Source organism: Rhineura floridana, chromosome 13, assembly GCF_030035675.1.
Source record: "Rhineura floridana isolate rRhiFlo1 chromosome 13, rRhiFlo1.hap2, whole genome shotgun sequence".
In the NCBI taxonomy this organism is placed as follows: domain Eukaryota; kingdom Metazoa; phylum Chordata; class Lepidosauria; order Squamata; family Rhineuridae; genus Rhineura; species Rhineura floridana.
In genome coordinates this window covers 1,992,323-2,018,394 of record NC_084492.1, presented here as the reverse complement: position 1 = coordinate 2,018,394, position 26,072 = coordinate 1,992,323, and the positions used below count along the sequence as shown (strand labels likewise).

General features: G+C 51.9%; 2 protein-coding genes across 8 annotated transcripts in view; both read left to right on the top strand.

Annotated features, from left to right (window-relative positions):
• VAC14 (VAC14 component of PIKFYVE complex) overlaps positions 1–10,563 on the top strand; it is a 160,534-nt gene extending 149,971 nt beyond the window's left edge. Inside the window, exons 18-20 of one of the 3 annotated variants that reach the window (XM_061593754.1) lie at positions 1,360–1,510; positions 3,578–3,654; positions 9,741–9,830. In XM_061593754.1, coding sequence (XP_061449738.1) covers positions 1,360–1,510; positions 3,578–3,608 — 182 coding nt within the window. In that variant the 3' untranslated portion in view covers positions 3,609–3,654; positions 9,741–9,830. Of the gene's footprint in view, positions 1–1,359; positions 1,511–3,577; positions 3,655–9,740 lie in introns of all 3 variants that reach the window. The other 2 variants (XM_061593753.1, XM_061593755.1) reach the window with 2 other exon arrangements.
• A 3,597-nt stretch (positions 10,564–14,160) lies between these two features.
• Positions 14,161–26,072, top strand: part of MTSS2 (MTSS I-BAR domain containing 2) — a 79,591-nt gene continuing 67,679 nt past the window's right edge. For 2 of the 5 annotated variants that reach the window (XM_061593821.1, XM_061593819.1), the window contains exon 1: positions 14,164–14,642. In XM_061593821.1, the coding sequence (XP_061449805.1) occupies positions 14,574–14,642 (69 nt within the window). In that variant the 5' untranslated portion in view covers positions 14,164–14,573. Of the gene's footprint in view, positions 14,643–26,072 lie in introns of all 5 variants that reach the window. The other 3 variants (XM_061593818.1, XM_061593817.1, XM_061593820.1) reach the window with 3 other exon arrangements.

The following is a 26,072-nucleotide window of genomic DNA, read 5'->3' as shown; positions in this document are numbered from 1 at the left end:
CTGCTTCCAGAAGGAAATGTGATCAAACCTTTGAAGCTTCCCGGAAGTGCACGGAGCTCCTGTTCCCTGCAGAAACCTCTCACTCCATGACCCTCCTTGGAGGTGGGGGCAATGCTGCCTCTCACCCTGTCTTGCCCCACAGGACTGTTGTGAGGCAAAGATCTCACTTTGAGCTCCCCAGAGGAAGAATTGGGGCAATGCAACACACGAGATTGCAACTGGCATTCAGAGGCAGGCTGCCTCCTAACACTGGAGGTAGGAAATAGCCTCCGTGGCTAGGAGCCGTGGATGGCCTTTGCCTCTTCCCGCAAATCTTGTCTAATCCCCTTTTAAAGCCACCCAATCGTTGCCTCTTGTGGGAGCGAATGCCACATTTGAATTCTGCACTGCATGATGAAGCCCTTTTGTCTGTCCTGAATCTTCCAGCACGCAGCTTCCTTGGGTTCCCCCACTGAATTCTAGCGTTAGGAGGGGGGGAACGTCTCCCTCCACAGCCTCCCTTGACTGCATCCCATTGGAATGACAGCCTTCCTGCCCTTTTGACTTTTCAAATACGGGCACGCTTGGCTGCTGTGCCTTGGGGGCCTTCCCAGAGATCCTTCCTTGGATCTCTCTTGAGCTTCTCACCCTCCTCCTTGAGCGCCACTGCTCAGAGTTCCACTGCCCCCCCCACCCCATGCACCAATATGTCATTCACTGTAGGGGGGTTCTGCTTTTTCCACTGACCCCGGAGCTCAGCTCCGTGGTCCCAAGGGAACTATTTTTGACACAATGGTCCCTGGCTAGGGGACAAGGAAGGCAAGAGGATTCGTGCAGGGCCAGAAGTTGAGCTGCTGCCCTGGCTGTCCTGTGCCGCCCACCATTCTTTCTGAGGATTCCAGGTCATGTAGCCTCGTGGGCTCATGGCCCTGAGTGGCCTCTTGCTGTCCCCAAGCCTGGTGCTTTGGTGGAGGGCCCAGTCTGCTCCATCCACATAGCTTTCCTGTGCCTGCGAAGAAGTCCCACGGAGTAGGCGTTGGAATTGTCAGCCGCCCTCCCCACATTACCAAAGAGACCCACAGCCACACACATGCACCCTTGCACACAGACCCACCGCAGCTCCCCACCCCCACAAAGTGTTGCCATTTCACTGTTGAATGTCTGGTACCTCCTATTTCTGGGTCTATTTGCTGGGTGGATGGAAGGAGCTCTGTGTTCTCTGTGACCCCCATTTTCTACCAGGAAAGACACATGGTACGACACATGGCAAAAGGCGGGGGAAATGTCTGTGGATGAAGGAGGACCCAGAGTTTCTGTGCACCTCTGTGTGAATACCTGCAGCTCCCACAGCCTGCATATTGCTTTTTTGTTTGCTTACAGATCTCCGCTTGCAACTGCTGGATGTGAAGAACAACCCTTACCTCATCAAAGCTCTGTATGGGCTGCTGATGCTCCTACCCCAGAGCAATGCTTTCCAACTCCTTTCCCATCGACTGCAGTGTGTGCCCAACCCTGAACTCATGCAAGCAGCGTAAGCCGCCGCCTCCTCCTCCTCACAGGGCTTCCTTGGGGGTGTCCTTAGGAGTGGCTGGTCACGTTCAGCCCTGTCCCACAGAACAGCAGAGCTGCTGCAGGGTCTGCCTTGCTGCAGGATTGTCTGACCTTGAAGGAGAGAATAGTACTCCCTGGGCACAGAAGGGCATTGCTCTGTAGAATTGGCACTGGGGGGCACGGTGCACATTTTATGGGACAAACAGGTGTTGGCTTATCCCACGGGGCGCCAGATTGGCTTTATCTGCCATTGTTTTACCATGATGAGGGAGCCCACATCTGCCAGCCATATGCAGCTGCTCCAAGCCCAGGGCATTCTGTTGGGTCAGGAGTTGGCAACCTTTTCTGAGTTGCCCATTGGTACTGACCAGGAAACCACGGGTGCAAGTGGGTGGGGGCTCTACCTCCCTCGTTATTCCGAGTGGCAACTTCGGTCTTGGTGTTCCTTGCTTTCTAGAGGGCATTTTGTGGAGCCTTTAGCAAGACCTTCAGAGGTTTCCATGTCTGACAAATGATGGCTGGGGAAGAGCAGTTCTGGGGGTTGGTTGATGCTGCTGGCCAGCTCATTATTACGTGCAGATCACCTCATGAACCTGGCTGTGTGGACTCGCTCAGACGCTTTGTTTTGAGTAGACAGCTTCTGCTTGACAAGGAGAATCCATTGGCCCAACGACCTCTTAGGCTGGTTGAAGTGAGAGGAGTGGTTCCTGTTCAGCAGTGATGATGGAGCATCGGCCCAGCCCGGCCTAGTCCCACCACTGGGTGCTCCTGGGTGCCGACACCCTCAACCCTGACTTCAGCAGATGACTCTGGGGCAGCGAGGAAGAATAGCAGCACAGGGCGGGTCCTGCAGGCCAGCTGTGCCTCAGTCCACACCCTGAAGAGCCTAGCTTGGGGAGGGGGCTCTGAGTCCAGGCTCTGCCTTTGCTGCCACATTCAGACCCAGCCGGGGGGGGAGGAGTCTGTTGGCATTCAGACTTCTGCAGATTCCTTGCGTCTGGTGGGCAGCTGGGCACGCTGGGGGCCAGTGAGGCCTTTGGATCTTTGTAATCCCCACAGCAGAGGCAAGACAGAGAAGCCCCAGCTGAACGCTCTGATTTACTTGTGTGGCTGTTCTGCTTCAGGAGGCCTTGTACTTCTTGAGTCGAGGGGGCTGCAGCTCTAAGCAGGCCAGTCCCCGGGGGCTGTGGAGAGCCCTTCTTCAAGTGGTGTGGGCTCAGGCACATCCTCTTTGCCCTGTACAGTGGAGCACTTTGAGTTTTGTCTATATTTGGTAACCCTCGGAGGGCTGTGCCTCATCCACAGGCATCTGGCATCTGGGATGGAAACTTCCACTTGTGGTGTTGCCATGGAAACAAGCAGAGCCATGGAGGCGATGGGGAAGGAGCTCACTCCCATCAGCGGGCCTGCGAGTGTGCGTGTTCAGGTCTCCTTGGGGATCCTGTAAAACCACAGTCAGCAAGAAGCCCCTTATTTCCTCCCTCAGAGTGCCTGGCTCTGAAGCTGTTTTCCTCCAGGGCACAGCAGGCCACTGGCCTCCCCTTCCTCCTCCCTCTACCAGCCAGCACCACTGTGATGCCCCTTTCCTTGCAGGAAGGCCTGGCCTGGCTTCTAGGATCTTCACATTCTGCCAGGGGAGGGGGGGGGAAGAGTTGTTTGTCATGTTGTTTGTTGAAAGAAGCCAGTTGGGTATTGGGGATTGCAGTTACATCCAAAGATCCATTATTTATTTATTTATTTATTGTTTATCTCACCCTTCCACCCAGAAGGAGCCGAGTGTCAAACAAGGAACAAAACACTAAAAACATCTTAAAAACAAAGCATCTTCAAAAACAACTTTAAAAAACAACTTTAAAAAGATCTTAAAAAGCAATTGCAGCACAGACAGACTGGGATAAGGTCTCCACTTAAAAGGCTTGTTGAAGGAGGAAGGTCTTCGGTAGGCACTGAAAAGATAACAGAGATGGCCCTTGTCTAATCTTTAAGGGGAGGGAATTCCACAGGGTAGGTGCGGCCACACTAAAAGTCCGTTTCCTATGTTGTGCAGAACGGACCTCCGGATAAGATGGTATCTGTAGGAGGCCCTCACCTGCAGAGCGCAGTGATCGACTGGGTATTTAAGGGGTAAGACAATCTTTCAGGTTTCCTGGTCCCAAGCTGCATATAGCTTTGTACACCCAAAGCAGCACCTTGAACTTGGCCCAGCAGCCAGTGGGCATTTTTCAAAAGTATTGCCTAAACCAGGGATCCAGGTGGTGTTGGACTCCAGCTCCCATCAGGACCAGCAGCCAGCTGGGTCAGTAGTCAGGGAAGATGAGAGTTGTAGTCCAGCAACATCTGGAGGGCCAGAAGTGTCCCCCTCCCCAGCCATGTTGTAGAGGACAAATTCTGGAAACACCTCCAGAAGGGGCTGCACATCTACCCCCTTCTCAAACCCTCAAGCTGGTACCAAAATTGGCTCTGATTTATTCATTTATTTATTATTTGAGTTATATCCCGCCCTTCCTCCCAGCAGGAGCCCAGGGCAGCAAACAGGTTGCCCCTGTGCAGCTGCTGTGATCCAAGGCAGCTGGCCCTTGAGTGCTCCCACTCCCTGCCACTTGGCTCCATTGAATTGGCTGGCAGGAGGAGGGGTTCTGGCAGGAGGGCAGCAGAGAGAGCGAGGGGTGGCCAGCCTCCTTTCACCCTAAACGACCAGCCCCCCTTGTCAGTTGTGCATAGGGGAGACCTATACAACACAGAGAGCAAAATCAGCGACAGAAGGGAGCCATTGTGTCGAGCCCTGTGATGAAGCAAGAGGACTTCTGTGCCGTGGTTGCAGGGGAAGCAGAGAGCTCTGGGCCCCTTTCCTAAGATCCATCCCTGTCCTGGGGGGGTGTCATTGTGGCACAGACCAAGGCTCCCTAAGGACTTGGGGGCTTTAGAGGGTCATTTGGCCTGGGAGCCAGTCTTTGCTGTGTATTTCCTGTTCCATGTTTCTCCTCACTGCTGAATATTCGGAGCTGTCAGACAGACTGAACATCTGACTATCTGTGACCTACATTCTGTGAAACACTGGCAGTGACTCATAATCAATGCAGCAGAGCTTGCCCTCCCTTCTCCCTGCCTGAATCAAATGGGAAGGGGCAGCACTGAAGTGACTCCCTCCTGCTTGCCCCCCCCCGGCACTTTTTCCGTTTCAGTGCAGGCGGCACACAGCGGATCTCTTCCCAAGCACTCCTTTTGCTGAAGGAAAAACTCTGCACCAGGGTTGCAGAAGCTTGTGGGCCTGGCAAGCTACATCTTGCCTTGGTTTTGCTTCTGACCAGTGGGACAAGTGAGCATGATGGTGTGGCTAATCCAGCCTGAAAACAGATTGAACTGCTGGGGAGGGGGAAGAGAGAGAGACTGCCGTTGCCTTTTGGCTATAGCTGCTCCAGGCAGTCTTATTAATACTTCCAGTCCTCGTCCCCCCCTTTTTTTTGTTCAGGCCATGCTTTGTGCAATGCCTGGCATCATCCAAGTCTTTCCATCACTTTGTAAGCCCTTCATCTCTTCTTCCCACTGTTTGCAATGTCCTTATTATCCTGGTTGCCAAGTGTTTCACATCTTTCCACTTGGAAAATGAGTTTCCAAGGCATTTGGTACAGATGCTGCTGCTGTGTTAAATCCAGGGAAGGAGGGGGGCAAGACTGGAGAAGTGATATCCTTTCTTGGACCAGCTTATGTCAGCAAGAGTTTGGAGGTTTGAATGTCCCTTCTGACTTGCCAAGGGAGAGTCTGGTGGTGCTTTGCAAAATTGTTAGCAGCAGATGTCGTTCTGCATGCAACTGGCTGTCTAGACTATGCAGATGGGCACACACAAATGAAAAGCCAGTTCTGAATCAAGAGTGCCCATGTTCTGCAATCAGTGAGGGCAAATCTGACCACTTTGCTTGCTGTACTTCCAGAATCCAGTCTTCTAAAAAATTTGCTTTCTTTTGGGCAATGGCTCATGGAAAGGGAGGACTGATCAGTTGTGGAGGCAGCGCACAAAGGATTAATTGCTGTGTAGGAGGAGAAAAGTAACAGGTAGCCTGGACCACTGGGCAGTTCTGAACTCTCCTGCAGCTTCCGAGTTCCCAGCAAGCATCCCTGGCAGATTTTGCAGTGGTTTCCCTGCAAGCCATAGACCAAGAGCTAGAGCCTTGAAATGCCCGACCTTGCCAGCCTCCGCTCTTGTCCAGCTGTCCCAGGGGCGCAGAGGAGGTGTGCGAGCCAGCTCGTGCCATGTTGGTCAGAGTCAGTGCTCCTAACGGGGAAGGGCTGGCAGTCTCCAGGGAAGGGGAGAGGAAAGGAGCGAATGAGTTCCTCCAATACTTTCAAGTTGGTGGCCAGTTCTCAGTTTTGTGTGTGTTTGATAAAGCTGCCTCTTTTAGATGTCTCTAAAATGAAGGTTGCAGTCAGTCCTGGATTAACTAGTCCCATGGAATTCAACTTCCAAGTAAATAGGCATAGAATCAGACTGCCACTCTGCTATAGTTGACCAAGTTGATTAGTCCAAAATGCTGATATTTCAGTGGTTTCATTCAGTTGCCTAATCATAAATCTTTTCAACTTTGAGCATATTGTTATAACAGGAATTCTGTGACAATGTTATATATCGTGCTATCTAGCAAGGAGTCGCAGAGTATTATAATGATGCAAGGACTCTTATTTAGTCCAGTGTCAATAGAATAATTGTCATCATGTGGCGTCTTTCTGTTTTTTTTGATGGTCTGGGCCTTTTTATATACCAAAGACATGCTGGAACCAAAGATATGAGTAGCTGTTTTAAAGCCCCTGCCTCAGCTCCCTCCACTCCATCCCATTTGTGCCAACAGCACACAAACCGCTTCTGTATTTAGGCCTAGATGAGGTTTACCTTAGTCCAGCCTTTCCCAACTAGTGGGCCACCGGATGTTGTTGGACCACAACTCCCATCAGCCTCAGCCAGCATTGCCAATGGTCAGGAAAGATGGGAATTGTGGTCCAACAACATCTGGTGGCCCACTAGTTGGGAAAGGCTGCCTTAGTCAAACTGCCCCTCTATTCTTAGTAACTGCAGTTCATCAATATTCTGTCACTTGATAATGTTTGATGAGCTCTCTGTGCCATCACAGCTAATCAACCAATGACTGGAGGCAAGTATCTTGTGACAGCCAGTTTTTAGCCTATCACGTGTGTTTGGGGTATCTGAGAATTCACTACCTCCTCTTTTCTCCAGCTGTAGCAGCACCTGCCCATGTCTGGGCCAGTAGATCAGTCTACATTTTGGTCTATGTCACTCCCGTATTTCTTGTGTCCTCCACTTTTAAGCTTTGGAGGAAGGGAGGCTGTGAGCTCTGTGCCTGCTCATGTCTGTCTTCACCGTGGTGTTTGTCACCAAACACTGGTTCAACAGTTTGCTTTGCAGCACAATCCTGTGTATGCTTACTTGGAAGCAGATCCCATTGAGACGAGTGTGACTTGTATAATAAGTGTGTATTGGACAGCAGCTTTATTTTCGCTCGTTTCACTAATATCAAGCAAACCTACTAAGGGAGCAGAGCTGTGTAAGGAAGGGTGCTGCTGGCTTGTGAGCCTTCCCAGAGACAGGCCAGCTGCCTTGGGGTGGCAGGGAGCTCCTCTCGTCATCCTACTCCCTAATGAAGGCTTGACATTCCTGTAACCTGGCCTGTAGATCAAGCAGCCCTGCCACTGCTGCCATCACCACCACCTCCTCTAATTCCAGCGGTTGCAACAACCCCGTGCTCCTGCCTGGCCTTTCCATCCCATTTGCTGTTCCAGGGTACTGACACACAGAGCAATCACCTGCTGAGCTGTCTGCTTATCAAAGGAAAGAGACAAACAGGAAATTCTTTGCAGGCACTGGGCTTTGTCTCCAAATATACCCTCGAGTAGTCACTCCACAAGGGCAGAGCCCTTCTTGCCTCATGATGACAGTTGGGAGTTTGTAACAAACAGGAGAGGGTTAGAACTGCCCAGGTCAGGCTGCTTATGGACGGCATCTTGTCTGGGGGACCCACAAAGTTGGCCCTTGGGAGAATGCCCCATCCTTGCATCCACACATCATTGCCACCATTTGGAGAAGGGTGAGGAGATAATGCTTTTTGCTCCCTTTTTGATAGGGAGGGAGGTTGGTTGTCAAGTTCTCCATTTGAGGCTGTGCTGGATGGTCCATCAAATGTACATTCCCAAACTGCGTCCAGGGTTGCAGTGGTACCATTTAAGGGGTGTCTTGGTGAGAAGATGAGTAATGTCAGACATAACAGCTTAACCACCATTTTCCATCTTCCTGTGCAATGTGCAACCACAGGGGAGTTTTTGGGTGTGTGTGGTTTGCAATAAGCTAGTTCACTACACAAGAACTGACTGTGGGCTTCAGCACAGGCCTTCTGCAGAGCACTGGGCAAGGTTCCTCAGCATACCACGCTAGCATAAGTATTATGAAGGGTGGTCAATACATGGTGTAAATGAAAGCAAAAAATTCAAGTCATTTGGGAAAAGCTTGAAAGCCACTGTGCTAACAACTGCCTTTGTCCATTTCCAGTTCAGGAAAATCACTGAGGTTTCCCAAACTGGACTTTTTAAATAACAAAGTCAGTCTTGGGGCTTGTTCAAGAGCGCTGAAGAGCTTGGCAGTCAATATCCCTAGTTGAGGTCTCTTCATGGGAACTGAGGTCAGTCCCCAAATCTGCATCTTCAGGAAATGGGGGGGCAAAGCTGAGGCTGCCTTTGCTGCCATTTCCCTGCCCTTTCTGAAGACCAGATTTGTTGGACTTCAGGAGCAGCAGGCTGTTGTGGCTGCTTTGGTATGTTGTACCTGGGCTGGATGTCTGGGACTTCAATATTTGCATTTTAAACTTGTGGTCCTTCCACGAGAGAGGGAGGAGAGATCCGGAACATGCAGTGAAGAGAGCTTCAGATGTAACTGAAACAATCATTCTATCACATTTATTTCTATTGATTTTTTTTTTTAAGGAGAGAAAAGGGGGGAGGGGAACAGAAAAAGAAAAAACATCCGCTCACAAGCAGCACTCATCAGTTGACACAGACAGATCTGCGTATGGCATCTGCCTTTCCGAATATGTATCCAAATTAAGTTGGCATTTGTAGAAAGCATGTTCAAGGGCATTAAGGTCTTCAGGGCATTGCATAAAGAGGGTGAGTATTTACCCTTCCAAGCCTTAAGTAGAAGTCTCTTAGTGATCACAAGAGCATGTACAGTTCATTTTTATTGTCCTACCATTATCACCACTACAGGAAAATAATTTAAAAGCATATGAACATCTGCAGTTATCAATGATTTTGCCAGTACAAAGTTGAGACAGACAACAATTTCAGACCAAAAGGAAAATAGCACCAGGCAAACTTGTATCCTGTGCCTCAGTGAGGCATTTCCAGCATCTTTCTGAGTTAGACAATGCCTTCTTGTAGAGACATTGTGGAACCCAGTGTACACAAAATATCATTTTTTCTGAATCAATCTCAATTTTAAATCTAAAGAAACATTCTGTATAGATTCTAAGGCAATTTTCTATTGTTTAGGTCGCATAGTGTGTTCTAACTTTGGCTTCCAATCTTCCCTAAGTTCCTGAACTTCTACTTGACAGACTACCAATAGACATTTGTAAATGATAGTCACAGGTTTGGTTTTCTGTGAAAATTCCTTCCAGCAATTTAGGGGATGCTGAAGCACTCAGAGCAGATGGACCATAAATGGGCACCAACAGGTGTTGTAATAGAAAGTATTCTCATGCAGCACTAATTGGTAAATCATATCTAGACCACCGTATAGGAAAATAAAATTCTCCATCTGTTCCTGTTGCTTAATCTATGTCACAATTCTGTTACATTTAATAAAGGAACACCAGAGTAGGTCTAATAGGCAAAATACGAAGTCTTATGGCTGCTTCAAGAACATTTCCCTGTCCACCCAGACAGGAGGAATTTTTAAAGCACTTAGTGAGCTAAAAGCAAATGAAGGAATTGGCTTGAAAGCTCTGCTGCACCCTTACTTTTTGGCGGGGGGGGGGGAAATCATGGCACTGGCCTCCTTGGTTGCTGGCCTGACCTGTTGTCTCCATGCGCTTCTGAACAGTCCATGTCCCAAGGGGTGGCCTCCCAGTCCCCCGCTTGCTGGCCACAAGGCCTAAGGCAGTGTTGGCCATGGAGCCCAGTCCCTGATTCTGCTGGTTTCCTCTCCTTAGGGATGGCCCAAAGCCTAGCCTCGGGTTCAAGAAGACGTCTGCCACTCCTGCCATAGACTATGCCGAGTTGCTGCAACACTTTGAGAAGGTCCAGAGCAAACACCTCCAAGTCCGGCATCAGCGAGCCAGCCGTGGCGAGAACCTGGAGCGGAGAGCTGTCTTCTGAAGACTGGACCCGGAGGGGCAAGGGAAAGAGGCAGGCACCCAGATGAGCTTTACTCCATGGCCTGGAGGGGAGTGGCCCTTGGCCGGATAATGCTGCTAGCTGCACAGTAAGGAGATGCTCCCTGGCCATGGTGAGGAGCCAGGATCTTCCACCCATCTTGGGGCCCCTCTCCCGGCCCCCCAGACCACGTTTGCTCAAGGGGTGGAGGGAACAAGGAGCTCCTGCCCCATTTGGGGGTGCTTTCCCCCTTGCCTTCGCAGAGGCCTAACCTTGTGGCGGTGGCCTGATGGTTGTAGTCTTGGGGGAGGAGGAATGAGAGGATTTTGGACTAAAGGGGGGCATGTGTGGGAAACGCTTGCAGTCTCTCCTCCCCACTGATCTGGGCACACAGTTGCCAAGACCACTGCACCTTCTCCAGCCCTCCCCTGCAACCCTGTGCGCTTGCACGCTGGCCCTCCTGCAAAGAACTCCCAGTCAGACCCCTCCCTCCCCCCCAGACAGCCTGCGTTTGCACTGCACAGCCTTAGCTTACAGCTAACCTCTGGGTGTGTGTACTCGGAGAATCTCTCTAGACCAACTGGATTTCTAGCCTGATATGTTTCTTTGTACTATTGTAAAAAAACCCTCTTTCTTGAAATAAAAAGAATAATGGCAAATGGAAAGATTGATGGCAGAGTGGACTTCACTTCCTTTGGTTACAGGCCAGCCCTGCAACACCACAGAAAGAGATGAAAGGGCTCTTCTGCCCTGGCCAAGGACTCACACCCCCCGTTTATCATTTGGCACTTCAATTTGGGTCTGCAGTCCAGCCAGGTTATAATATTCTGAAGGTAGCAGCTGTCATAAAGTCTTGCCTAATCTTCAAGGGAGGCCCATTTCCCCTCAGCCAGTGCTGTTCCTCCCCCCCCCCCCCCCACTCCAGTGGAAGAGACACAGGGAAGTCAGTGGGGAAGTAGCACAAGCCTTCGAAGGAAGGGAAGCAGGGATGTCTCTGTCGCCTGCCTGTTAGCCCCTCCCCTCCCCTGTAACTGCGATGTGAAGAGGAGCAGCTGAAGGGGGGGAGCGTGGGGCTCCGGGCGGGGGCAGGCAAAGGAGCCGCCTACCCCTTTCCTGTGCCAGGCGGAGGCCCTTTGTCTGGTTGCTGCTGCAGTCACCCTCCGAAGTTGCCACCTCCATATGGGAGCCCCGGCCTCATTTTCACCACGTGCAGCAGAATCAGTAGACTAAAGGGGAGGGAACGGTGCCAGAGGGGATCGTAACAGACGGTCTTGGTTGGGAGAGGCACAATTCCCTGTTGGAGATCATTAGGAAAGGAACTTTATTGCATTTGTAGCCCACCCTTCCTCTAAGGAGCTCAAGGTGGTGTACAAACATGGTTCTTCCCCTCCCAATTTTGTCCTCACAACAACCCTGTGAGGTAGGGTAGGCTGAGAGATAGTGAGTGGCCCACGGTGGTCACCCAGGGAGCTTTGGGGCAAAGTGGGGATTTGAACTTAGGTCCCAGTCCGACTGTAACCACTACACCACAGCTACAACTTAAAAGTTGGGTGGGGACGAATGCTACTACTCAGAGTAGACCCACTGAAGTAAATGGGCCGGACTCTGACTAGGCCTTAGTTGAATACAACCCATTGTGATGCCTTTATACAATTTTGCAATGCGGCAATTTACTCGCTATTGTATTGAGAAAGATATTATACAGCTGGGAACGTTTCAGAAACGGGCAACCAAACTGATTGTGGGGCCGGAGCAACTCTCCTGTGAGGAAAGGCTGCCACACCTTTTGTTCTGTAAACAAAAGCTCAAAGTGTGGCAGCCTTTCCTCACAGGAGTTGCTCCGGCCCCACAATCAGTTTGGTTGCCTGTTTCTGAAACTGTTCCAGGGGGAGGGATGGGGTAGAGCTGTGTCAAAATTATACATGGTGTGGATGAAAGTTTTGCTCCCTTGTAACGCTAGTGGCGGGGGGGGCATCCCGTGAAGCTGAACGTTGGGAGTTTCAGGGCAGGTAAACCAGAAGCACTTCTTCACACAGCACAAAGCAAGCCAGATAATTTCCTGTCACAAGACATGGTGATGACCACCAACTTGGGCAGCTTTATACGGAGATTAGATGAATTCATGACGAATGAGGCTGTTGATGGCTTTGCACTCAGAGGCAGCATAGCTGCAGGATTCCTGGGGAAGGCAAGCAGGAACCGTTGTGCTTCTTGGCTTTTAGGTGGCCACACCGTGCCAGGCGACATGAGGCGTTGGTCTCATTTGGCGGGATTCTTGTGTTCTCATGTCTTGGAAGAATGCTCCTCCATATCCCAAGAGACCAGAGCAGGGTTGCAAATTAGAACCTCCAGGACCGTTTGGGATGGATGGATGGGGGGTTGGTTGGTCATGGAACAGGTGCCATCCTCAGGCTGCTATGATTTCCAGTGGTGCCCCTACAAAGGGAAGGCCCTGCCCTCTACTCCCATTTTCTAGCAGAACAAACTTGGAAAAAGATACAGATGGATAGTCATCTCCCCTCTATGGAAATGTGAGCATTTTTCTAAATCCAGACTTAGATGGCATTTTATCTGAAACAAGATCTGCAGCCTGCTTTTGGATCCAATGATCTCCAAGGTGGCTTGCAATAGATTGCAATAGTACAAAGAACCACCCAGCAGTTCTCATGGCTCTGGCCAGTGTCCCACCACTCCCAGGGCAACTGCCAGTTGTTGGAATAATACCACCATTGAGCTGCCCCCCCCCTCCGGTATCTGCCCAGGTGGTGCTGCTGTTCAGCCAAGTGGGCCTGCGGAAACCTCCGTTTGCTGTCTAAAGTCTACCGCAGCCTTCCCTAATCTGGACTGCCAACTTGCTCCAGCGTCATACAGCCCTGCTGGCTGGGTCTGATGGGAACTGCACCAGGTTAGAAGGTGGATCCACTCTGTGTCAGTCTGAAGGCACAGCAGGCGCTCTTCCTGCTGCTATTCGCCCTGCCTACTGTGCAGCACAGCCCGAAGCACACCTCCCGGCTGTCAATTCCACTGTCTCTAAATGTGTCCACACAGGACTGTGGCCACGCAGAGCACTCTCTTCCAGTGCGCTGGGCGAGTCTAGTGATCTGAGCACAGACATTTTAATTAACCTTTGGTATCCTGTATCAATAAGCAAAAGGTGTTCTTATCCTAGATCATTAAGTGTCATTTATACAGACAAAAAAATTGCTTTTTGCCACACCTCCCTGTGCTTGCCCTGGCTGCGCTTTCCCTTTCCAGGGAATTGTGCAGTGCCTTCTCTGTACCTGCATCAAAGCTGGTGCTGCACATTGTGGCCTTGTCCTTGAGTGTGACAGAAAAAGCTGCCTGTCCTGAAAGGAGCTAATACTCGGTGCGTCTGGCTGTGCCTCCTAAAGCAGCGACGCCACAGGGAGCCTCCTTTGCAGGGGCCAGTCCTGCCGCACCAGCACGCAAGGATACGCGCATCCCCTGGTGCAGCTGCCAAGGCCAAAAGGGGCTCTTCCAGAGGGCAGGCGTTGGGCTCGGAAGGCCTCTACCTCATTGCTTTTTGTGTCAAGGCAAGGGGGCTCTGCTGACACACGGCTGGGTACAAAGCCGTGCCGCCGCTGCCGCCCGGTAAACCTGCAGGGCGGCGCGGTGCAGCGATGAGTTCAGCCATCGTGCCACCGCCGGGCACGGAGTGGTGGCATCCTGCAGCTGCCCAGCGGTCGAGCATCTGCCTGGCAGGCAGAAGGTCTCACGCGCAACCCGGCAGGCGGCTCCAGGTCCGGGAGAGCCGCTGCCCTTTAGCCGAGGCAACGCCGAGCCGTCAGGCCCAGCGCGCCGCTCCGACGGGCGGGGGGAGGCCGCTTCTCCCTCGCCCGTTCGGAGAGAGCGCCTTGGGAATGGCCAGGCGGGGACTCACGGAGGAGCTTGGCCGGGCCGGGCGGAGGCGCGCTCCGACTCCCAGCGGTTGCTGGCGTCAATCCCCTGCCCCGCCTCCCTCTCGATGGCGTCCGGACCGAGCTCGAGCCGGGCTTGTCCCCGGCGGCGAGGCGAGGCCGGCTGCGCCCTGAGCCCGACGGGCAAAAGCCGCCCCTGCCGCCTCCCCGTTTACCGGAGCCGGCGGCGGGTCATCTCCGAGCGCCTTCCCCTTCGCCGGGCTCTTCAGCGGCCGCTGCCCGCAGAGCCCCCGGAGCAGAGCCTCCCTCGCCGAGGCGCCCGCGCGCTCTCCCCGCAATGCCCCCCCGCCCGGGCGGCCCCTCCCCCTCCCCCTCCCTGCCCGCATCGCCCACGTGATCGCCTCCCCCCTCCGCGCGCCTGGGATCACGGCTCGCTTCTCCGGCGCCCGGTTGCTACGAGGCGCGCCAGCCGCCCGCCCTCCCGGCTCCCCTTTGCGCGCCTCGGCGACGGTCCCTCCGCGACGGCGGGCTGGGCGCGGGGCGTGCCGCATCCAGCCGGGCAGTCGCTCGTCTTCCCCCGAGCCCCGCCGGAGGATGGCTGCTGGCGGCGGGGCTCTGAGCGCGCCGCCTTCGCTGGAGCCTCCGACGGCCACCCGGGGCGGAAAGTGACCGAGGCGCGCGCGGACAAAGGGGCGAGCGGAGGCGCCGCCGGCGGGGCTCCCCGGCGACCTCTCAGGCTTCCTCGGCCGGCGGCTCTCCGGGGACTGGCGGCGGGCGAGCGGCCGGCCGGCCATGGAGACGGCGGAGAAGGAGTGCGGGGCGTTGGGCGGCCTTTTCCAAGCTATCGTCAACGACATGAAGGTGAGCCGAAGGGGCGGCTGCAGCTGCGGGGAACGGCGGAGTCCGTAAACAAGCGAGCCTTGGAGCGCCAGCGCCGCCGGGGAGGGGAGGCGCTCGCCTCTGCCTCGGCTGCCAGACGCCGCCGGCGGTGGTGCTCCGCCCTGGTTCGCTTTCCGGGGAGTCAGACGCGCCCTCCGTTCCGCGGCGCGGCCGGCCGAGGAAGCGCGCGGAAGCGGGGTGGGGGAGCCTGCGGGGTGGGCCGCCGCCAAGCCCAGAGAATGCTGTCGTTGCAGGAGGAGCGGGGGGGAGATAAATCTGAGGGGGGGAGCCGCCGCCTTAACTCCTTCGGCGCCGCAGCTGTGAAATGGCGATCCAAGGCTCCCTCGGCCGAGGGCGGCGGCTTAGCAGCTGGCTTGCGGCTGGTTCCACCCGGCGCGGCTCATCGAGCCCCTGCCCGGTCCAGTTCTAGTCTACTCTGTTCCCTTCGGCCGAACAACCGAGCTCAGGCTCGGAAGGAGCTGCGCATAGTGGCGCTTCTCGTGCTAACCGTCGAGGAGAGAGTCACCACAGCCGCGTGCAGAGCGCCCTTGCTTTCCCACTTAGTATCCGCTGCCAGTCTCAGCCCGCGAAAGGGCCGACCCTGAAGAGAAGGCATCCTCTGCAGAAGGGCAGTTCTTTTAAATCCTGAATGGGGGCAGATGGAGGAAGGGGGGGACCCTGCTGGCTCTGGGCCCGGATAGTGGAGAGCAGCGCCAGTGGCCGCTTGGCCCCGAGTTGGCTGCAGGGGCTTCTTCCACTGCCCTCCTGACGCCATACCAAGGAGATACCTTCTCTGGGCGAGATGGCCTGCAAAGCAACGCAGGAAAGAAATGCGGCAGCCCTAGGCCAGGGTGTGTTTGGAGAGAGCGGCTGCATCTCGGAGTGGCAAGCAGAAGCAGCCCTAAGGTTCAAAGAAAAGGAAGCTGGCCCTTGGAGACCAGGAACTGGAATGGTGGTTTAGTCAGGCAGGATCAGAGCACTGGACTCACCTTTGCGGAGTCACACCACCAGCTTTTCACCCCAGAGCCCTGGCTGCTCTTGTGGCTGCCCTGTGCAGTGGATCCCCAGGGACAGGATCAAGGCAGAAACAGTCTGCCCTCTCATGAACTTCACCGGGGCCACACCTCAGGCATGGGGCAAAATCCAGCTTGCTGAAATTGTGGTGCCAGCTGAATCGGTTGCGCATTGGATACGTTTTGGACAGCCTCCCTCTAAAAAAATTCTTATGGCAGAAGTGGCCTACATGTGAGGAGGCTGTTGAACTCTGGTAGTTAATGCCCAGGGAGGCAAAACTTTGGATTGATCTCCTAGGCCACCATTCCCCCATCTGCTCCTCTCTCGATGTTTGGACAGCAGCTCCTGTTGGCCCCAGGCTTTCCTGCCAGGCCTCTGTAGCCTTGGCCCTGCGTTCCCGGTTCCAGTTCTGACTTCCATGCCATGAAGCATCTTCTCTGCGCGCCTTGCTGTGAGGCACAGTCTGTTGTCCAAGCCGGACGCAAGCACAAAGCATGGAGTTTGGGGGGGGGTTACTCCTTCTCCCTGTTGTGTCGGATCATGGGGTTGGGCAGGTCCCATCTCCCCCTACCCCCCCCCCAAAAAAGTCTTCCTTTTTGCCAGGCTTGATTTCCATTTTCTTTCTTCTCCCATGGGGACTTCAAGATGGTCTCAGTTCTGGAATTGAGTGTCTCCTACTTGACCTGAGTTCTAGTTCCTGCTACAGAATAGATTGGATGTAGGCAATCAGTTAAAAACATAAGTAGTCATCTTTTCCAAACCAAGGAGTCCACAGTTTTGCATTGTAATGGAATGTGCTACAGAAGTCATTCACTTGCTTCATATGCATTTTCACCACCACGCACTTTTTCTGGCTATCCTGCTTGAGGAGGTTAATGTGTGTGTGTGTGTGTATGTTTTCCTTGCCGGGAGGGGGGTCTTAGATGTTGTTGTCACTTTAGGAACTTTGGGTGGCTATAGGCACGTAGGAGCTGCATCCCAGTATACAGGAATTTTAAAAGTAAACATCAGAACAATTAAAAGCACAATACCAAATAAAATACAGTGAATAACCCAAGACGAGTTAAAGTCATTCTCATAGTAATCTACTGGAATTAAACACCAGCAAAAACTGGGAGCAAAATGCATTTTTTAGGCATTCTCTAGAAGCTCTCTCTGACTTGGAACATGGAGCTGTTAAGCAGTCATAAATTCAGGAAAGTTTTGGGGGGCCACTGGGGCTAGTGGGCTCCTGCATTTAATGCCCAGTTCTGGCAGTTGCCTCTCTCCCTTCTCCTGGCTCCTCTACTCTAAACACTATGGCCAAGGGCATTAACCCTAAACCATCTGGCTTCCTCTTAAATGGGCACACAGCCCCTGGAAGTGCATGGCTGTTTGAAGAGCTTGCTGACTCAGTTCCTGGGCCAGGGTGACCTTTCCCCCCCCTGTTATGAATGAGAAGGGCTCCATCTGCCCTCTGGACCCCTCCCCCCAGACCTTTTCCTTTACGCTGATCAGTTTCATCAGATGCTGTCCAAAGCATCACATTTTTTCATGGGGGGTTCCTAAATAGCAATGTGGGCAGGAAACAGGTGGCCTTCCTGCTGTCCATCAGCCCTAGCCATCGTGGCCACTGATCAAGAATGGTGGGAGTCCAGCAACATCACCCCCACCCCGGGGCTAAAACAAGGAGCTGCTCTCTGAGATAAAGCAGCAGAGTTCTTTGGATGCGTTCTGCTCCAAGGGTGGTGGTGGGTCACTAACATTCATTGAGAGGCCCCAGCCTTCATTCTAGGCGAGTCATTTAAGTGTCTCAGACCTTTTTATTTATTAAAGTATTTAGAAGGTGCACTTTTTGTAGAGTACATAAAGGCGGCTTGCACATACAAAGGTATAATGAAATTTGAAAACAGTAAAAAGTAATTAAAAACAATAACAAAAGCATAAATATTGTGTTGGTTGAAATGAAAATTCATCGTAAAGGCCTGTCTGAAAAATTTGGTTTTCAAGAGCTACCTGAAAGAGAGGAGCGCAGGCTCCTGCCGAACTGGTGGGGAGTTCCACAGGGCAGGGCCTGCCACTCTAAAGGCCAACCGAACCTCAGGTCCCATGTGGGGGACCACCAGAAGTGCCCCATCAGAAGATCTCAGTGATCAAGACGGAACACAGGGAGTCAGGCGGTCCTCAAGGTTCTTTGGGCTCAAGTTTAGGGCTTTGTGAATTAACACAAGTGCCTTGAACCTGACCTAGGACTCGCTTTATAACCTGCAACACGAGACTCACATTTTAATTTTTTGTACTTTCCCCCTCTATCTCACTACTACTTTTCTCTCCCTGTTCTTTAGACACTTCAGTTTTCTTAACAAACCAGAAAAGCACATTAAGGTGCTGCTACTGGTGCAGCCCACCATAGCTACAGATGTGGCACTTGGGGACCTCTGGCCTAGGCACAGTTGTTGCACCAGCACAAGCCTTGGTCCAGCAGCAAGTACCGTATTGTCCACAGTAAGCACCTTGTGTGGAAAATGGAGCTGAGCAAGGAAGCTTGACATTAAGGAGCTCAGTAAGGAGCTGACCCAGCAGGCACTTACATCCCCAGTGCCGCACCTTCCTAGTCATCTGCTGGGTCATTATTTGCAGCTGAGTAGACCCTTCCTCCTGAGGGGGTTGTTCTGTCTCTCCTCCCCCTACCCATACACAAGGGTAGCCAACATAGTGTCCTCCAAATGTTGTTGGACTACAATTTCCATCATCTTGACCGTTGGCCATGCTGGCTGAGGGTAATGAGAGATATAGTCCAGCAACATCTGGAGGGCATATGTTGGCTACCCCAGGGTCACTAATGTGTGCTCACCATGTGTGAGAGATGGTGGTGCCAGGGATTGTGTACACCTCAGTAGATCTTGCTGTCATAGCCCATTCTCCAGTTGTTATCTGGTTGGATTCCCATAAAGAAGTACTACAGAGCTGAGTATTTGCCCTGCAGTGCTGCCAATGAACGCAGTGTTCCCTGATTGCCTACACTCCTCGTTTCCTTCCCCAGTGCATGATGGGAGCTTGCCTGGCCTTGGGGGTTTGTTGCCCATGTGAGCCCCCACTTATGCATAGGACATAACTTTGACAGTTTTGTAGGAAGGTCACAGGTTGTGCTTCAGGAACGCAAGGAGAATTAATCCAAGTACCAAATCTTTTTTATTGAGTAAGCCCTTTGTAGGGGATGGACACTTTGATCAACTTGTTGTTCCATAATTTTAAGGCCCCAGATGTGGATGGAACACTGTTTTCTGCAACTAATGACCCCCAGGCTCAGTGCACAAGAAGCTTTAAAGGTGGGGCATGGCTGCAATCTTCCCTCCCAGGAGTACACAGGAGCAGGCCAACTGTGCAGGGCTGTTAGTGAATGGAGAATAATTAGTAAGGCCAACCCTAGGTGTAGCAGAGGCCTGTATGTTGCCATGTGGCTCTGCTCCATCATGCATAAAGTGGGGCTCTGATTTCTTAAAGGAAAAGGAACAAGGAAGTGGGGATTTTTAAAAAATCTTTATCATATCTTCCCCCCCCCATAGCTTCTTCCTCCGAGCTCACCTGAGGAGCAAAGAGGATATGCCTTGAGTGGGTCAGTGGGTGCTTTGCTTTAAAATCGGACACCTCAGCCCACCCCTGCTTGTACCATTCACAGTAAGTGTGTGGGATCCTTGGCCCTCCGGATGTTGCTGACCTACAGCTCCCATCAACCCCAGCAAGCGTGGCCAGTGGCCAGGGATGATGGAGTTGCAGTTCAGCCACATCTGAGGGTTTCCCACCACTGATTTACAGACTTCTGTCACAATGCAATGCTCGGGGCCCAGTCTTGGTCCACTTCCCAGCTTTGATGCTGCCCAGTATACATATATGCAGTCTGTGACCAGCAGCCTTTCCCTGTAGGCAAAGGGCCGATGGGGCAACCATTGCTGTGTTGTGGCCCGGAGCCTTCTGGGAGGGAGGCCACCCACTCTCTGAACTGGAGAATGCCACTGGGTCTGTTCACATAGTGCAAAGGGGAGAGAACCCGGGGCTGGGTGCTCTTTGATCCCTGGGTAGGCCAGCCTTCCCCAACCTGGTGCCCTCCATATCTTTTGGGCTACAACTCTTATCAGCCTCAGTCAGCACGGCTATGCCGGTGGGAGTTGTAGTTCAAAACTTCTGGAGGGCACCAGTTTGGGGAAGGTATTTCTCACTGTTTCAGGGAAAAGAAGGCAGACCGTCTGTCCTGGATTTTTCAGCTGATTGCTTCATTCATTCCCTGCTTTGTTCTGTTCATTTATTCCTTTCCTGCCAAATTCACATGGCTACCAACGTTGACGTCCCCTGGTTGCTCTCAGCTGAAGACATCTTGCTACCCCACAAGGTCCTAGAGCTGCCTGATTGTTGTACAAAAGACTTGAAGTCCTAATCCATAGCTAGGCAAGCTGCCCTTCTTGGCGGCGGCAGCAGCAGCAGCAGTGAGGGTTTTGCTTTGCTGTTAACAGCTGATTGTCTTTCCTTTCAGTGGTCTGAGTAGGGTGGTGCACTGCTTGGAGTGTAGGCCCAAGAAAGGGCAGGGAAAGGCCAGGCAGAATGCAGAGCTCCGGCCACCCACCTCTCGTAAACATTGGCTCTGCGCAGCCTTCTCTTGGGTCAGGTAGGAGAGGACTGGCGTGAAGTCTCTTCTGAGCCTGAGTTGGGAAGGGACCTCAACGGTCATCTGCTCCCCTGCAGGAAGGTGGCAGCAGCTCCACGTACAGAATCCCAGAGAAGGACTTTTCTCTCTGCCGGAGGCCCTGGAGTGTTGTTTCCAGAAAGAATAGTCATTCCTGGGCAAATTGGGATGATGTAGTATTAGCCACCTTTATCAGCTCGTAAAGATACCGTGGAGCTCTGAAGCCTTTTTTGGCTGTAGACAGCCAGGCTGCGTAGCCGAAATCTGAGCAGAGCCGGGATTGTGTGTGCACAGGCCAGTTCTGGCTCAGGTGCTTGTACACGGCAGAGCATCGCCCTTCCTGCCTACTGGAAGTCTACCCGTTATGCCGAGGGACATGCCAGTTGAGAGAGGGGGTTTCTCAAGAATGCATGCTTGCTTGTGCTGCATGGCCTCCTGGCTCTCCTGCAGGGACAGGGAGCCTGTGGCTGCCCTCCGCGTGTCGCTGGGCTGCACTCCCGTCATTCTTCACCATGGCCAGGCTGGCTGTTGGGGCTGAGAGGACGCTGGAGCCCCACAACTGCAGGAGGGCCCAGAGCCCCCGTCCCCATGCTCTGCTGGGTCATCATCGGCTTCTCTCCATGTGACAGCCTTTCGTGGGGTCAAGTCTACAAATCTCCTGCCACGATAAATCTGTTTGTCTTTGCAGTGCTGTAGAACTTTCTTTTGTGTTTGCTGTGGCAGACGCTAACGCCATTGGACAATGTTTTTCTGGGTTATTCATTTTCAAGTGGGACGTGGTTTGCTGTTTGAACCATGCCAGCTGGAAGTTACTTTAAATCTTATTTTTCACACAATTATCTTTAAAATAAGAGTGGGCAATCTTTTGCCCCCAAGTGAAGCAGTGGTTGGGTGCTCAGAGGCCACATGCCACGTGGCGTCATTGGAGCTGGCAGTGAGTGTGGCCTGGGCTAGTGGTAATGGGGGCATTCAGACACATGAAGAGGGCCAATTTCCTCATTACAAGTGCATTCCCACCAGAAGCTTGCAAACAGCAGGTGGAGAGAAGTGTGATTCACTTGTGTGTGGGGAGGATGTGCAGTCTCGCAGGAGCACAAAGTCAGCAGGGAGGCAGTGAAATTTGGTGGTGGTTGGGAGAATTTGGCAGGGTGGGATCGGCTAGGGCAGAGATGGGCAGATTCTGCATGCAAGCTGTGGGCCAGAGGTTACCTGCCTTGGCTTTAAGGCAGGACTGGCTAACCACTGATTTGAGGGCCTGACCGTTTTCTGGGCTCCCAAGATCCCACCAATTTTGGTGCCAGCAACAAAAAGATAAAAATAGGCACAGCATTGGGGTGGGTGAAGCCCAGCATCCTAATGGGAATGCAAAGTGCCTGCTCCTCATTTTCGGATCAGTCATCTGATAAGCAGAGGAAGAGTAATCTTTCCTCAGCCGATATGCACAAATCAGCTGTCGTGTGTATGTGTGTGTGAGAGAGAGAGAGCTGGCAGTGTAGGGTGGGCAAGTTCATCATTGGCTTATTTATTTATCTATTTATTATTTCAATTTATATACCGCCCTTAGCAGAATAGCTCTCAGGGTGGTGAACAAACAAGGTAAAATACAATATATCATGGTAAAAAAATCACAAAAACATGTACAAACGAACAACAGAAAGCACAACAAAAACAAATACAACACAAATTAAGAAGGATACATATTAAAAATGTATATTTAAAAAAATATATGCAGGGTCTTCTTGCCGAAAAAGCCTGGCACCTGTCTGCTTTAATTTTTCCAGTCTAGAACTTTTCCCTTCTGTTTCATAAAAGAAACTCAGAAAGCTTCAAGACATGAATAAATAATTTCAGACCATTGTTTTAGCCATTCCTTGTGTTAAAAGGATAATAAAATAAATGCTGGCAAACAACTTAATAACAGGAAGCCTAGATCATTTGTTTGCAATTCTTTCCAGAGAGAGCAGGTACTCTGCTTCGATTTCGGAAGGGTTCTCTGTTTCATTCTTGGGAGGTACAAGCTCTACTACATTTAGTGTCAAATTTGTAGGTTTGTGATTTCCAGAAATCCTTTAGTTATGATGTGCCTGTCCCGCCCTAAAACCATAAAGTTGGATGGTCTCTCAAAGGTCATCCATTCCAACCCTCCGTCAGTGCACGGAGCCCACCACTACAGCATCCCTGATAGAGACTGCTGAGAGCTCAGGAGAATCAGGAGATTCCACCACCTTCCAAGGCAGCTTCTGCCACCATGGAACAACTCAGTACAGCTTTTTCTCTGTAGTCTTTTTCTTGTAGTTTGAACCCATTGGTTTGGGTCCTACCCCCTGGAGAAATAGAAAACAAGTTTGGTCCATTATCTGTGTGGCAGCCCTTCAGAGGCTTGAAGATGCCTATTGTGGCACCTCTTAATTGGCTGTCCTTCAAGCTAGACGTACCCGACCTTTCAAACTTGCCTCCTAACTTGGCCTCCAGGCCCATCACCATCTTTGCAGACCTTCTCTGGACATGTTTCAGTTTGCCAGTATCCTCCTTGAACTGTGGCGCCCACGAATGAACGACATGGTTCTCCAGGTGCAGACTGACCAGAGCAGAACAGGGTGGTACCATTACTTACTTATCACCACCTTTTTCTATGAAGGTAGCCTAGAACTGCATTTGCCTTTTTAGCCTCTGCACACGCAGTTGACCTGCATTTAGCTTGTGATTTACTAAAAAACCCTAGATCCTCTTGTTCTTTTTGAATCCTGCATTTGGGCTTCCTTTTTCCTCATTTCAGTTTTCTCACTCATGGACAGGGACATCACATTCTCAGCATTAGACACCATGATGTCACAGGGCTGATCTCTCTCTTCTCTGGGGGCTCTTTAAATTTGCCCTCCTACCTGTCTTCTGTTGAGTGCCATGATCATTTGGGAGGACTCAACTGGGGCAGAATTCTTAGTCTTTCATTTTGTGTTATGTGAAGAAGGGTCACTGTGGATCAAAGTACTTTAAATGTTTTTGTCCTCTTATTAGTTACAGCCAGTTTGTTCTAGCAGGCACAGGTATGTTGTCTAGGAGGTGCCAGGCTTAAACGAGAATATGGATATTGGCCTGCAAGCTGCTCTCTGGACCACGTGAGCCTCAAAAAGTGAGCCTCAGATGTAGCTATAGGAGGCAACCCCTCCCTTGCTTGAAATTGGGGGCTGGCTGGGGCGGGTCTGAGCAGGGCTTGTGGGGTGCGCTCTTGGTCTCTCTAACTGATTACGCAGCTTGAATGGACCCCCTTGCATAGGCCTTCATTTTGCATCATTGTGTACATTCCATGCCATTTGCTGCAGAATCATGGCCAGCAGGGCAGATAGTACGGTGGTGGGGTTGTCAGTGCAGAGAACACACTGCTGAATCATTTGTTCTCCATCATGCCCAATGGTTAATCCTCCGCCCGCTCACCCACTTCATGTCTAGCCTTCGTTCGCAAAGGACACAACTTTGCTTCCCTTCTGTCCAGCTCAGCCACCCTTCCTGTGAACACTTTCCCAGTTCCATTCTGTGTAAACATTAGTCCCTCAATCTGTTGTCTGCACTGATGGTCAATTAGATAGCTATGCTACCCTGAGAAGTATAACTCAAGGATGCAAATTGGGGGGGGGGAGACAGCACTTCCAAATCCATGTCTCCAAAGGACTCCAGAAGTAGCCACGGAGCCTGCAGTGGCTGACTGCATGAAGTGGGACAGGTGTGCTATGGAAGCTGGACAGGGACAGTTGGCTCCAGCTGGCTCAGCATTTTGAGCGGAAGATAAGCAGCTGCAGAGCCCACTTGGCTTCAAATGAATGGTGGATTGTTTGGTGGCCAGGGCAAGTGGCCACCCCAAAAGAAGATGGTGTTTGGAACTTGTGCCAAGGTCCTGCAGCCCTGCCTAAAGTCTTAGAGATAAGGTGGAATAAAGATGAAGATGGATATAACACCCAAACAAGGACTGTTGCAAAGCCAAGCCCAGTAACATCGGGGGGGGGGGTGATTATTGTAGCCGCACCTGCTTGGGCTTAGTTGTAATAGGGCCTCACAGTGAATGCTCCTTTGGCCATTGGACTTGCCCTTCCTTGAGGGTTCAGTTGGGCTGCCTGCCTTTGAAAAATTATAGTAAAAAGCTATTTGCATGTTGTAAAAGGGAAACATGCAGTCCTTTCTTTGTTTCCTTTCTTTTCTAAAGCCCAGAATACTTTTCTGGAGCTGAGAAGGGAAGCATTTTCTTGGCATCACAGTAGATGCTGCCATTTGGCACCATTTGTGAGCAGCTTCTCTGCTCTAAAGCTGTGGTGCCGGCATTTTCAGCGCTTGACCCTGCAGCGTAGAGGAAAGGTGCATTTGAATTCAACACAATGAGGGTGGCTTTAAATCAGCCCCCTGCTGTAAAAAAATGTTATCTCTGGTCTTCATAAGAGCTCTGCTAGATCACACCTCACGTCCCTCTGACCCAGTGTTCTGCTCCCTTGAGTGGCAAGTCAGATGCCTCTGGGAGCCCTCCCCTCCATGATTGCTTCCCAGGAGCTGAGGGGTGCACACTGCACCTGAACCTGGAGGATCTACACAGCCGCGCTGGCAAGTAGCCCTTGACAGGCTCATTCCCCACTCTGTGAATTGTCACAAGTAAATATTGGAAAGGCTTGGAGGTGGGCACATGCCATGTTGCACCTTTCCTTCCTCTACTCTGTTTCAACGTCTGTCATGTTTGGGAGGGTCTTTTGTTGCTGCTTCTGTGGGCAACCCTTCACAGAATATTGTGTTGGGGTAGTAGAACATAGAGGAGGGCCGGGATCTCTTCTCTGTCGTCCCAGAGTGCAGGACACGGAATAATGGGCTCAAGTTGCAGAAGCCAGATTTCGACTGGACATCAGGAAAAAACTTCCTAACAGTTAGAGCCATACGACAATGGAACCAATTACCTAGAGAGGTAGTGGGCTCCCCGACACTGGAGACATTCAAGAGGCAGCTGGAGAGCCATCTGTCGGGAATGCTTTGATTTGGATTCCTGCATTGCGCAGGGGGTTGGACTCGATGGCCTTGTAGGCCCCTTCCAACTCTACTATCCTATGATTCTATGGCCTGCAAAGAGCAATAATCAACTGGGTATATAAGGGTCTTTCAGGTATCCTGGTCTCAAGCTGCGCAGAGCTTTGTACACCAAGAACCTTGAAGTAGGTCAAATAGCTAATGGGCAGCCAGTGTAATTCTTTCAGCAGTGGGGTGACATGTTGGTGATATCCTTCCCAGTGAGCAGTCTCACTGCCGCATTTTGTACCAGCTGCAGTTTCCAGACCAGCCTCAAGGGCAGCCCCACATAGAGCGTATTACAGTAATCCAGCCTGGAGGTTACCAGAGCATGGACAACAGTGGTCATGCTATCCCAGTGGGCAACTGTACAGCCATCTGTCGGGAATGCTTTGATTTGGATTCCTGCATTGAGCAGGGGGTTGGACTCGATGGCCTTATAGGCCCCTTCCAACTCTACTATTGTATGATTGCATGAACGCCATGCTGAGTTCTGCCACTGGTGCCGGCAGCCCTTTGCATCTCGCCTAGGAGGGGAATCCAGCCTTGGTTTGTCTTGGGACCTGACACAGGGGAGATACGCATTCTCAAAGTGACACCTGGAGGCCTCAGGCCATCTGTGTGGGCCGTGAAGGAATGGAAAGCCTTTGCACCTGCCCCCTCCTGGGCTCCCCGGCAGCTTTGCTTTGCAGAGTTTCTCTCTTGCA